The sequence below is a fragment of the Orcinus orca genome, chromosome 1 (assembly GCF_937001465.1).
Source record: "Orcinus orca chromosome 1, mOrcOrc1.1, whole genome shotgun sequence".
Classification (NCBI taxonomy): domain Eukaryota; kingdom Metazoa; phylum Chordata; class Mammalia; order Artiodactyla; family Delphinidae; genus Orcinus; species Orcinus orca.
Window position 1 is genome coordinate 200,646,706 of NC_064559.1, and position 14,409 is coordinate 200,661,114.

At 42.2% G+C, this 14,409-nt stretch overlaps 1 protein-coding gene across 5 annotated transcripts in view; it reads right to left on the reverse strand.

The window, feature by feature from the left end:
* Positions 1-14,409, reverse strand: part of SPEN (spen family transcriptional repressor) — a 93,936-nt gene that overhangs the window by 69,681 nt on the left and 9,846 nt on the right. For 3 of the 5 annotated variants that reach the window (XM_033433029.2, XM_033433027.2, XM_033433026.2), the window contains exon 1: positions 12,151-12,553. The exons of 1 other annotated variant lie outside the window; for it this stretch is intronic. In XM_033433029.2, coding sequence (XP_033288920.1) covers positions 12,151-12,233 — 83 coding nt within the window. In that variant the 5' untranslated portion in view covers positions 12,234-12,553. Of the gene's footprint in view, positions 1-10,655; positions 10,966-12,150; positions 12,554-14,409 lie in introns of those variants that run through there. One more of the 5 variants, XM_049698472.1, reaches the window with a different exon arrangement.

The window sequence follows — 14,409 nt, forward strand, 5'->3', positions numbered from 1 at the left end:
TTTGTTTTTGGTTTTTGTTTTTTTGGCCGCGCCGCACAACTTGCAGGATCTTAGCTCCCCGACCAGGGAGTGAACCTGGGCCTTAGGAAGTGAGAGCACAGAGTCCCAACCACTGGACTGCCAGGGAATTCCCTTTTTTATATACAGCATCACATACTAACTGAATTTTAGATACTCTCTATAAATTGAGATTTTTGCAAATCTTGTTTTCTTTGATTAAGGCTGAACCCCCTCACATAAGAGAAATTAATATCTATTATGGCATTTAATTCTAACATTGGATGTGCTTGAAATTCATTTCATTGAAAGAATTCAAGCTGACTAAAAGGAACAACCTTAAAAAATCTAAGGATTCCATGATTTCTACGATAAAACTGAGGCGGGGTGGGGGTGGGGGGCCGGTGGATGAAAAAAACAGAAAAAAATTCCCACAAGAAAAACAGCAGTTCTAATCCTATAAGTTTACAATGAGGAAAAAGAGGAGGGGAAAAATAAAGCTATTCACAGGACACTATCTTTGTTTTGTTTACTAGTCTTAAAGTTTTTCAGTGATTCTTAACTTTTTAACCTCAACCTTTTTATGTCAAAGCTAAAGTTAAGTACTTAAATATACTGCTAGCATTCTATTCTTAACATAATGGTTTGCCTAAACCAATATTTCTTACACTTTTTTCCACGGACTGCTTTGACAGCCAGTGAAACCTATAAACCCTTTCTTGGACTATTATTAAATTAATCAAGTAAAATGCACGAATTACAAAGAAACCAATTATATTGAAATACAATTATCAACTTTTGAACATGCAAGAAATACAGAGGACAAAAGGTGATGTTAATGTACACCACAGGACAGGCATGTAATCAGCAAAACACACACTGAGAAACTCTACAACTTGGTTTCCAACAAATTAAGTTGTAAGCAGAGAGAGAGATTAAAACCTATGGATTAAAAAAGGTTGAAACAGTCCCATGTCCATCAGTAAGTAAATAAACTGTGGTATCCTGACTGTGGTGGTGGTGATTACAAGGATGCCTACATTTCTCAAAATTCAACAAACTCAACACTTGAAATAGGTACATTTTACTGTATGCAAATTATACCTCAATAAAATTTTTAAAATATATCTTATGTACCTTATTTAGAGACTGAGTGAAAAAAAAAAGATTCTTAAAACAATTACAAATTCAAGTACTGGCTGGATATTTGAAAATACTGACTGGGTATTTGAAATAAGGATATACCACAGTATTGCTGAACATCTTTAAACAGTTCTTATCTTCTAGAGAGAAACACTGAAATACTTGTGGATTAAATAAGATGTCTGGGATCTACTTCAAAATAATACCAACTATACACATTGTAGGGCTTGTGCAAAGGAATAAGATTTTGATTCATTAAGGAACTCTTTGGACAGGGGTGAAGAGTAGTGTAGAGGGAGCAGAAAAAAAAAAGGTGATGCAGCCACTATGGAAAGCAGTATGGAGGTGCCTCAAAAAGTTAAAAATAGAATTACCATATGACACAGCAATTCCACTTCTGGGTATATAACCAAGGAAACGGAAAACACCAATTTGAAAAGATATGCATCTCCATGTTCATTGCAGCATTTTATTTACCACAGCCAAGATACAGAAACAACCTGTGTCCAGGGATTGATGGATGGATAAAGAACATGTGGCATATGTGGAGTGCGCACATGTGCGCGCGCACACACACACACACACACACGGACGCACATACAATGGAATACTATTCAGCCGTAAAAAAGAAGGAAATCTTGCCATTTGCAACAACATGGATAAACCTTGAGGGCATTATTCTAAGTGAAATAAGTTAGAGAAAGACAAATACCATAAGATCTCACTTATATGTGGAATCTAAAAAAAAGTCATTGATACAGAAAACAGATTGGTGGTTGGGGGTTGGGGTGACGGGTGGAATGAAAGGGCTCAAAAGATAAAAACTTCCAATTATAAAATGAATAAGTCATGGGGATATAATGTACAGCACAGTGACTACAGTTAATATTGTATTGCATATGTGAAAGTTCCTAAGAGAGTAAATCTTGAAAGTACTTTAAGAGAGTAAATCTTGAAAGTACTTATCACAAGAAAAAAAACGTTTTTTGTAACTATGTATGGTGAGGAATGTTAACTAAGACTCACTGTGGTGATCATTTTGCAATATATACAAATATCAGATCATTATGTTGTACACCTGAAACCAATATAATGTTATATGACAGTTATACTTCAGTTAAGAATTAAATTAATTAAAACTTATTAATTTAAAATTAGTATTAAAAATTTTAAGTTAAACAAAAAAAGAAATAAGGTTGAGGTCAATAAGCCTGGGGGGAAGTGGGGCGAGGGCAAGATTTTGCTGAGATACCACACAAAGTGAGTGACTGACGCCCAAATAAATGGAGCAAAGATGATACCTAGAAAACAAACTTCCTTCTTACTAGCCCCTCTTCTGAATGACTCAGCATATAATACAGCTCATACTGATCCTGTGATTAACCTCATGTCATAAAGTCAGTGGTGGAAGTAGAACCAAAACTAAAATTTTAAAAGTGGGGTAGCTCTAAATCTGCTTACAAATGGTACCAGAGGCAGGTAATTCATTCATCCACAAGTTGCCTCCTATGAGAAAAAACTGAAGACAAAAACATGCAAGTCATTTCCAGCCCCACCTTCCTTTTCTTGCCTTGCCTTCCACCTCCCCCACAATGTTGGTTTCCAACGAGAAAAGCCAAGAGGGAGGTGATTTGACGCAGAGGCAGCAGGGGTGAGGTGCCCAGAGGTGGCAGGCAGAGGTGGGGGAGGCAGAGTGGTTGGCCTATTAGTTACACTAAGAACATACTGGGCAACTAAGTAAATATATTGAGAATAATAAGTTTCTCACTGTCTGAGAAGGGATTTATAAACATGGAAATGGGGAGGTTACAAAGAATCCTCATGTATTGAAACATGTGTGAACATAGTTTCAAAATATATTATATAGAGATACATGTATTATATATACATGTAAACATATATACATGTGTACACACACAATACATATCCTCTTAGCTCTGCAGCAATGGGTAAACTGTGCACCCAGATCTTGGGTTTCTAAATACCATCCCTCCCTAAAAGGAACCAGAGTCTCTTGGAGAATGGCTGATTACAGGACTGGGAAAGGGAAAATACAAGATGAGCCTTTGTTGTTGCCAGAAATAAAGAAATGCTTAAAAGAGTAGTGGCGAGATATCAAAAGGACACAGTAGCCAGTTTGAAGGAGCTCCCACTGGTCAAATCTAGAATGATTTGGTTATCAAAATAAGCAAGTCCTGAATTAAAACCCATTGAAAAAAATGGAAATCATATATATGCGTGTGTGTATATATATTTCCAAATATAATTATGGAAAATTCTTACCTACAGAATAAATGTATAAGAAATCACAGTAACAGATGCTCATTTGGCAACAATCACAGCAGTATATAATACAGTCAAGAGTTATCAATGGGAGACTACCCTGGGGGTCCAGTGGTTAAGAGCCTGCCTTCCAATGCAGGGGATGTGGGTTTGATCCCTGGTCGGGGAACTAAGATCCCACATGCCACAGGGCAACTAAGCCCGCGCGCCACAACTACTGAGCCCATGCACCAAAACTAGAGAGAGAAGCCCGCATGCTGCAACAAAAGATTCCGCATGCCGCAACTAAGACACGATGCAGCCAAAAATAAATAAATGAATAAATAAATATTTTCACAAAAAGTTATCAATAGCTGCTAAGACTACTGGGTTTAGGGTTGATGATGGAAAAGACTATCAGTGTAATACTGGAATATCTCCCCATAAAATGCTAATCAAATAAAGGGGGAAAAATGGTGAAGACACTAACTTTATTAGGTGATCAAAGTTAACATCACCAGTGGTGGGATGGATCCAATACTGTCTCTATATTCTGAAAAAGCACAGAATCATTTCTCTGGTATTCCTGCCAAGATTGCAAGACCTGATCTGGTCATGAGGTAACACTGGACAGACCTGGGTAGAGGGTCAGCCTGCAGAATGAAAGAATTATGCTCTTGGGCTTCCCTGGTGGCTCAGTGGCTAAGAATCTGCCTGCCAATGCAGGGCACACGGGTTCGAGCCCTGGTCTGGGAATATCCCACATGCCGCGGAGCAACTAAGCCCGTGTGCCACAACTACTGAACCTGTGCTCTAGAGCCCGCGAGCCACAGCTACTGAGCCCGCATACCTAGAGTCCGTGCTCCGCAACAAGAGAAGCCACCGCAATGAGAAGCCCGCACACCGCAAAGAAGGGTAGCCCCCACTTGCCACAACTAGAGAAAGTCCGCACGCAGCAATGAAGACCCAACGCAGTCAAAAATAAATTAATTAATTAAAAATTGAAGACCCAACGCAGTCAAAAATAAACTAATTAATTAAAAATAAAAAAAGAATTGTGCTCTTTAAGACTATCAGGCACATGAGAATTTGGGTAAGAAACTGTTCCAGACGAACAACACGTACCGGCTAGGATCCTGGAACAAAAAGGAAAGAGGGACATTGTTGGGATGGCTGGCATCATTTGAATGAGGTCTATGGATTGAGTAATAGTGCTATACCAATGTTGATTTCCTTGCCGAAAATACTGTATGGTGCAATGCAGTTTTGGGGAGATATACACTGGAGAATTTAAGGATGTCATGCCAGGAAAAGACAAGAGAAGGTAATGGAGCAAATGTGGCAAAATGCTAACAACTGAGGAATTTGTGTGAAGGGAATGTGGGAATTCTCTGCACTTTTCCTGAACTATTTCAAAATAAATTTTAAATGAAAAACAACAAACAAACACATAGGAAGGCGAGAAGTGGATCTGCGTGTATGGATAGGCCTTCATTCCTGTGTATCAAATGCCATATTTTCAAAGAGGCCTTCCTCGTCACTCCCACCCGCATTTACTCTCCATCCCCTCCTCTGCTTTATTTTTCCTCATAAGGCAGAATACGTCATGGTTGATGGTCATTGGGGCTGAACAATGGGTACATGAGATTTACTTACTATTCTTCTACTTTTGTGTATGTTCAAAATTCTCCAAGGTAAAGTTTAAAAGTATATCTACAACACAGATTGATCATACAGTAATATATATATGCATCTTTATTGATGCATTAAATATAAGTATTTAGCAGCAGGTCTAACAGCTATTGTCATTTCTAAGTTGTGATGAGCATAAATGAAATATCTGCAACAACTGTAATGTAAAATATGAAAATACATCTGATTGGCGTTGGTGGTGAAATCATCACAGGTACTACTAATACTACCAGGTTGGTACTACACCACAATATAGTTATAATTGATGGAAATGCTAAATTCTGATTAAGAAGTTAGTGAAAATAAAGACATACTATTTTCCTATCCAAATTTAAGTACCTCCTCCTAAATTCTGGTCTAAATAGTAATAGTTTTCATTCTAACATCCTTTTGATATAATAAAGCGATAAACTTTTAAAATCTTTTTTCTTTTTATCCGAGGTTACTTAAATAATCTTAAGTGGGGAATATCCTGGCAATCCAGTAGTTAGGGTTCCTTGCTTCCATTGCAGGGGGCATAGGTTCGATCTCTGGTCGGGGAACTAAGATCCTGCATGCTGAGCCACGTGGCCAAAAATTAAAAATTAAAAAATTTTTAAAATAAAGAATAAAAAAATCTTGAGTGAAAAAGAGCCTTTACTGCAGACCGCATAAATTTTAAAAATTAATGGTTGAAACAAAAATCCACCACCTACCAATTTACTGACTTACAAAAGATGCAAACCACTATACATCCAATATAGTTTGTAAAATACAAAGTGTTTTTGAGTAAAAATATCCTAGTTTTTTGGTTTTTTGTTTGTCTGTTTGTTTTTTGCGGTACGCGGGCCTCTCACTGTTATGGCCTCTCCCGTTGCGGTGCACAGGCTCGGGACGCGCAGGCTCAGTGGCCATGGCTCACGGGCGCAGCCGCTCCACGGCATGTGGGATCTTCCCGGACCGGGGCACGAACCCGTGTCCCCTGCATCGGCAGGCGGACTCTCAACCACTGCGCCACCAGGGAAGTCCCTAGTTTTTTAATCAAAGGAATAAAATGATGAGGTATTTTTCTAAAAAAATCAGAGTCAATTTTAAGAATCAAAGAAACTATAAATGTATTATATGTAAAAGTACATATACTGTGTGTAAACATGATACAAATGTAACAAAGCCAATACAAGATATAAACAGAAAAATCTTAATTTCATTTGTCAATGTCACCCAAACTCAGCATCTAATACAAAGATACAAAGACATACACATACCCCCAGAGTTTAATGCTGGACTAAAAATCTAGCACCAAGTGCATAACACAAGCAATAATAGGTGTCTTCCATTTGAATTTTCCCAGAAATATTCCTTAGCTGTAAGAGGTGGAGCAGTTCTTATATAATAAAAATCTTTAAACATGCTAGATTTCAATTCATCCCTACACTCAAAATGAAATCCTAAGTAATTAAATCCAAAAATTCACTAAATTTAAGTTAGGGTTTTCTAGAGACATCCCGTTGTGGGGTTTTTTTTAGATGTTTATAATTTTCAACTTGGCAGACAGTGACACATGTAGGGGGAAAAATCGGAATATTGCAATACTTTAATATCATACCAAGAACATCTTTTCACTGCAAAGCGTATTTCCACACACTAAAAACCAGCTAGACAGCAAGCAAAATTATATAATTTCTAATAAATTGACTAAACATCCTAATTGGTTTCCACAATAGAGTATGCTATTTTTATTCAAAATATGGGTAGCGGGCTTCCCTGGTGGCACAGTGGTTAAAGAATCTGCCTGCCAATACAGGGGACACGGGTTCGAGCACTGGTCCGGAAAGATCCCACATGCCGCAGACCAACTAAGCCCGTGCGCCACAACTACTGAGCCCGCGTGCCACAACTACTGAAGCCTGAGCACCTACAGCCCATGCTGTGCCACAACAAGTGAAACCTCTACAATGAGAAGCCCACGCACTGCAACAAAGAGTAGCCCCCGCCTGCCACAACTAGAGAAAGCCCGGGAGCAGCAACGAAGACCCAACGCAGCCAAAATATAAAAGAAAAGAAAAGAAAAGAAAGAAAGAAAGAAAATTTTAAAAAAATTTTTGAGTAGCTGTAAGACATATAATAATAAAGAAAACATTAAACAAAACAAACAGTAAAGGTTAGAAATTGAATTATAGAAAAGTGTTACATTATTTAGTCTCCTTGTTCAGCAGACTAATATGTCAGTTTAAAGTTGACGAACAACTATTTATTTCAAATCATCCAATATCAACATTCAGGAGCACAATCTGAATGAATATACATACTCAAGGTATTTTTCAGCCTACAGCGTTTACTCTAAATACTGTGACTAGTTAAATACAGCTCAAACACTAGGGAGTCTTAAAAGTAAAAGCAAAAAAATATATAGTCTCCAACTGGAATATGCTAGTTTTCATGAAATATTTCAATTTTTTTTTTAATTTAGGCAAAATTTCAAACTAAGAGGAAAATGAGACTTGGAAGAATATTTGGAAAAACTTCCACATTACCACTATCTCTATAACTTCTATACAAGTCTTTCCAAACCACTGGTGCGTACAGGATTAAAAATGTCTCCTAAATCAAGCCCGAAATCTCTTCATAAGCATACCAAACAATACAACGCCTGAGCAATCAAGAGCCCACAAGAAACGTAGTTGGGAAAAGGTGCCCTCTATACAAGCCAAACACCATCATTCTTCTTGGCACTGAGCCCTATGTTTTCCTCCAATCTGCCAGAAGCATTCTAACTCAGGAAATAAAATACAACATCGCAAGTATTCTGTATTAGTTTCTAATGCTATTTCTCAAGATAAGTATAAAATTATTTTACTTTACTTTTTTTAATGTTCAAAAAGCCTGTCATGAAAATAGGTATTCAAAATTATAACATTCAAAAACAGAGGGGTTTCTTCAAAGAAACTGGCTCAGCTCAAAAGAATAAACCATGTAGCAGTGATGCGGGCTGGGGAGTCAAATTTGTTTAAGTCTAAAAGTATCTCTAGTTATAGGAGTATGTAAGGACAAGGAAACTTTACCACAATACTTTATATTGTGTCCCAGAAGTAAACCAAATTCATGTAACATAACATATATTCCAGCTACTTAAACTCAGGAAAACTATTATGATTGGACATGTAAAGTTAGCAAAATGAGGGAGAAGATATGCGGATATACGTATATGTATAGCTGATTCACTTTGTTATAAAGCAGACACTAACACAGCATTGTAAAGCAATTATACTCCAATAAAGAGGTTAAAGAAAGTGACCGCAGCAAGATAAAATAAATCAAGTTAAGAAAACAAAACACTTTTAAATGAGTTTCATTCTTTGACAAAATTTTTACATGAGCTGCTACCTTGCTCAACTTCTCTGTGATCTTTAACTTATTCTCTAGAAGTGGAGAATGGATGGGAAGAACCTGAATATGTGATTTACTTCAAACCTGAAAATAAGATACAGAGACTTTTATGTCCTTTAAAGGGTTCTATTCATTTGCTCATTCTGATTCAGGGAGTCGCCTCTGCACACACCTCTCTCCCTCTAACAACTGAGACAGCGACCAATTGTTGTATAACTCCTCCCTTCCCCCTTCAATCCAGCTAACATACCATACAAAGGAAAGGACTTTCTCTATTGTGCAAATTCAGTCCCTGCAATGGATCTTTGTTAACTAAATCTGATTCAGAAATACTCATTTAATTCTTTTCAGTCAGCATATTGAATGCTGTTAAAATCATGAGCACAATAGATTATTCTTATTGCAAGAAGGTAAAGCCAAATTTTGAAAATGTTCTGATTACATTTTAAAGGTTTGCTCTTTCTTTGGCAGAGGGAAAAAAAAAAGCCAAATCAGCAACCTTCCCTCAACCTATTTTCTACCAAAAACACTGATCAAAATATAAATAAAAGAATTGGCTCTGACCCTCCCCCATCCCAAATGCCTCTTAAACTGCCCTGCTCCCAAAGCTGTCTCATTTAATCATTTTTTTAATCCAAATACTTACTACAAAAGCCTAATCACCGTTACAAGAACATTCATTTTGAAAACATTTTATATAATGTATTCCCAGTGTACACCTCTTAATCCTGTAAAACAGTTATTAATGTTGAAATCAGCTAGGGAAAACGGTAAAAGTAGGCACTTCAACCTCAGTTTTAGTATAGGTATTGCATGGTTTTTCTCATTATGATTTCTAGAAGACATCAGAATTGGATGTTCTTAAATTTTCTTGCAGAACTCTCATTCTGGTACAAGCACCGTTTTATCCCTTTCACTTAAATCATTCACATTTAGTTTTCCTCCCGGTAGCAACCACACACTTTACAAAACATTTTCTACAATAAGGATAAAAGACCTTGAATTTCTCCAAACAAAGTCCATTTAGCTTCACAGCTGGATCAGCAAGAACATTTCTTGTACCCGTTTTAAGGATACACAAGAAGCCAGAAATAGAGATTACCTGTTAGGGGGTGGAGATGGGAAGGGGAGAGTGGGAACTGGAATTCCCAGCGTCGGGGTAAAGAGGAGATTTTTCTCTGTAAACCTTTTTACACTCTTTAAACCCACTAAGAATGCACTATCTACCCAAAGAACTAAGCAAACTTGTTTAAAATTTTCAAAAGTCGCTTTTAAAATAAAGGAATTTCAGGGACACTAGGTCTACTTAGTTTTAAGATAATCTTATCAATAGCATCTGCTTTTGCTCTGCAATACGTAACACACTCCTTTAAATGCAGTCGTGAGCAATGTGCCAGCTAAGCCCTCTTTAATACAGCAACGTTCCTCCAGACCGCCGCTTTCCAAGGCAGCTCGCATCCTCTGCCCGCTCCTCTCTCTGTGCATTCTGAGATCTGCTCTGCTGATTCCCACTTAAAGTGGGTCCTGGCCGCCATTTTAGAAAGTCATTCACACAAGCCGGCCGGCAGCACCATCCACTTAAAAAACCTTCCAAAACTCCCTCGGACGATTTCCTCTTTCCTCTCTAACCCCTCATCTTGCAGAGGGGTCAAACTCCCCGCGATAGGCATACAGTGTCTCTAGAATCTGCATAATGCGAAATGACACGTCTGGCCACATGATACTGAGGGGGCAAAGCAAATGCTGCAATGCACGTGTTTGCACGTCGGTGCATACGAATTTCCCAGGCAGACACCTACAGAGAAGGTCCACAAGGAGATAAAAGTGAGCACACCTAAGTGGCTTTTCCAGTCCAATAATCTGCACCTAAATGATTTTTCCACCAAAACACTGAAGATATGGGGCCTCCATACGGGGTAAGGGGTGGAGCAGCGCCACGGAGAGTTCCCATCTGTTTCCCCACTGAGCCCGAAATCTCCCCTTTGTCACAGGGGACAGAGGCGAGTTTTTGCTCCTGCCTTCCCGCTGCCTGATTTCTCAGCACAACGTAGTAAACACCGGGAGTGCCTGGAAGCGCGCCTCCCCCAGTCCTAACGAGGACAGCTTTAGCGGGTTATGAACGGCCTCACTATTCCAGGCTCCTTTTCACACGCGGACACGCGCAGACGCGCGCTCCAGCGGTGAAGATTTAATACCCCAGTAACAGCAACCACCAACAGAATCAATGATCCTCCATTTGAAAGAGCGGAGCTCCGCTGCCTCTGCTTCCATTTCCTTATGCAAGCTGCTCAAGAGCAAGCGACGCAATCTCTTTTTCCCATGGTGACTCACTAATAAGGACGCTCCATAATTTCCCCTTCACTCAGTAGACAGTAAGAGGAATTTAGAGTATACCAAACTTAAAACCTTCCGCAGTCTTTAATATCGCAAGAAACAGTAATTTTCGAGGACAATCACATATCTGCTACAGTCCTTCTCAATTTACACCAGTGTAAGTAAACCGTCATTTTCAGTATTTCACATGGAGGGCTCTATCAGCTATGACCCACATAGATTTCACAAAACAAAATCAAACGGTAAAAGCTACTAAATAAGTAAAATGTAATAAGAACATTCATTCCTACTCCGCTATGAACAAAAAAAAAATATTCTGGGAAGAACGTTTTTAAAAGCTACATCTTTTTTTAAAAGAGCTACATCTTCTAATCTGAAAAGGCATGCATTTTTTAACCACTGATTTAGGAATCCTGGGTGGGAGGGAAACACCATCCTTTCAAAAAAGGCTCTGCAGTGTTAACGCCGGCGCGGCCGCAGCAGCGGAGATTCCCGAGGCTGGGAGCACAGCGCGGTGGGGACTCTGCTACATGAGGTGGCTCCTCCTCTGCGAGCACTCGGTCCCCACCACCCTCCTCATCAAGGGACCCCAGAGCGCTGAAGGGAGGAAGGCGAAAAGAGCCGAAACAGACGCACCAACTTATTTTCAGACACCACCCCCCACCCAACCCCACATAAACAAGGGGAAGAAATCAAAACATTTGCGTTTGCCATTTCCATTTCGTTTCTAGGTCTGTGAACCTTCCGTGAGAGGTCCCTAGAATCCAGCAGGGTCTTCCCAGTTCCGAGATATCCCTACGATACCTACCAAGACTTTTGTTTTTGTATAACCTTTCCTTTCCCCACAAAACCCTCTCTAGGTCAGACATGTCCACGCGTACGCAGGGCGAGAAGCGCGAGTTGCTGCGGGACTCTGGAGTCGGCCGGGCCGGGGGCTGTCGGGGCGGGGTAGGGGTTCGGGTCCCGGCCCGTCGGCGGCTCGGTTCCGCCGCATCTGCCGGGCCGGCGGGGGCGGCTGCTCGGAGCCGGGGCAGCGGCGCGCTAGGACGCGACCCCACCGCCGGCTGGCCAGCCTGAGGGCACCCTCCCGGCGCCGGCTTCGCGGAGGCCGAGAGACAGCCGCCTCCTTATTGGGAACGGAGAGGGCGGCAGCCGGGCCCGCTCCGCCGAGGCCCGAGGCCCAACGCCGCGACACGGGCCGAGCAGCGGCCAGGCAGCCGGGCGCCCCCCGCACCCGTCCGTGGGTCTGGCCCGGGTCTCCTCACCAGTTCCGCGCACGGGGAGGGGCCGGCAACGGGCCGGAGGGGCCAGCGGCGCCCGAGGACAGAGCGCGGCCCCGGGCCTCATGTCACTCACCGTTTGAAATGCTCGATGATCTTCTCTTCCCGCACATTCTCCGGTAAGTTGCCCACCCAGAGGTGCCTGGTTTCCCGGACCATGCTGGGCGGTGTGCCGGCGACCGCTGGTGCTGGTTCCCCCTCGCCGGCTTCGTACGAGCCCGTCAGCGCCGGGAGGCGGGCGCCGAGGCGGCGGCGGCGGCGGCTGCGGCGGTGGCGTCGGCAGCGGCGGCGGCTCCTCCAGCTCCCCCCCGTGCAGAGACCATCCCTCTCCCCCAGGTTCTGACTCTCGGGCCTCGCAGCTCCGCTCTGCCGCCACCACACACCCGAAGCCGACCCCCGCGCTCCGGCGGCGCATGCGCTCGGGAGGCGGCGGGAGGGGGAGCGGGTAGGAGGGGCGAGCGAGACCCGGGCGGCAGCGACTACGACGGAGCTGGCGCTGTGGCAGCCGGACGCTTCCCACCGGCGCGCGCGACCCGCCTCCCTCACCTCGGGCGCGCGCGCAGCCTCCCGACAGCCCGCCGAGGCTGAGACGCCGAGTTCCTCCCAGCCGATGCGCAGGCGCGCGGGGGAGGGAGGAACGCAGGGCCAGGAAGGAACGCTCGCGCGCTCGGTCCCGGTGCGCAGGCGCGCAGCACTCTGTTAGGGCGGGTGCCGTGTCAGGCCTGGGGCCCCGCGCTTGCAGAGGCAGGCATAGCCTCCAGCCCCTCGAGTAGGGGGTCCCAGGCGCTGGCCTGGGGGAATAAAAGAGAGAAAGGGGGTTGGTATTCACAGGGCTGCGTGTCAAAGCGGCTGCCAAGGCTTCTCTGCTAGGAGAAGCCAGGACCTCTTCCCCTGCTCACCTTTGGCCAGCTTCTGGCGTTTCCGGGCACTTAGAGACGCGCCTGCTTGGGAAAGTGTCAGAACAAGGCCGCCCTTCTCACGGCCCAGCTAAGCTGTGACGGCTTCAGAAACCCATCCCTCCCAAGAATGTAACATTAAGCAACTTCATTTTATATAGAATCTTGCGAAACCGTTTGCACGTTCTCTTTGCTGATCGTTATGGCATACCGGGAATAGAACTGAATGAAGTGAGACGGTTACATGTCTGATGGTGTTCCCCTCAGAGGATTTGCTATATAATTTAATATCTAAGCCGAGGAGGGGATTAGAACTCCAGCCTTTCCAGGCCTAAAAGCTTTTAAATTTTAAAGCCTACAGTTGAACCTTTTAGTTTACAGAACCCCGGGGAAAACCCACAAAATTAAGGCAACAGTACTGAGTCCAGAAAAAATGGAATTTTTTAGAAGTCAGTAACTCAGCTTTCTTTTACATTTTCTATCTACAGAAATAAAATATCACAGGTGTAGTGCTTTAGGTACAGACCAGATTTTAAATATTCGATCTCATTCACTTTCTCCATAAATATTGATACAAGCCAACTTATCATCAAACTGTGCTATTTTGAATTGGAAAATATGGTCACCATAATAAATAGCACTAATATATGGGGTCACCTGTGCATAAATTGTTTCTTTAATTCCACAGATGGTAAAGCTCCAAGTAGTTTTTTTGCTTGCCATATAGTTTAACATAAGCTTCTTAATGATGTGTCAGAGAGTCACATCAACTTTTCTTGCATTTGGTTTAATAGTCTATACTTAAACTTGATCTCAGCAGGTCTGCTCAACTCTCAACTAAGATCGTCTCTCTTCCTTCCTCTCTCAGGATGTTAGAAGGCTAAGCAAGCCCTTGTCTTACTTACACAGTTGCAACAATTACAGAACAAGATGTGCTAGCTCAGGTAATAACCTTACCATCCATTGAAATAATATTTGGAATTTTGACAAGTTACTTCTAAAAATTCTAGATTTTGAGCCAGGTAATTTAATTTTTTTCTATGCTATTTTTCTGGCTTATGTTTACATTTTCTATTTCAACACACTTTTTTTGCGGGGGGAGGGGCCGGCCAGTAACAGGCAGAAATGGAAAGAGGTGGTTTAGAAAAGTTAGAAAAAGCACCACCACAATAACGGCACTCATTCATAATTCAGTTAAGGCCTTTAACGCCACCACAGAGGTTGACCTTGTCTTCATGCAAATCAGTCATTAAATGATATGGAAATTTTTGTTCTTGAAAATATTATGGAATTGATTCCTCAGTAAAAGTGAAAGCAAATCAACCTACATTCAGATGTAGGATTAGCCATTTACATTTGCCACAACTATCACATAAGGAGTGTCAGGCCAGCACACTGTTACGTAAACTCATGAACTTCATAGTTCTGTGTATGTGGCT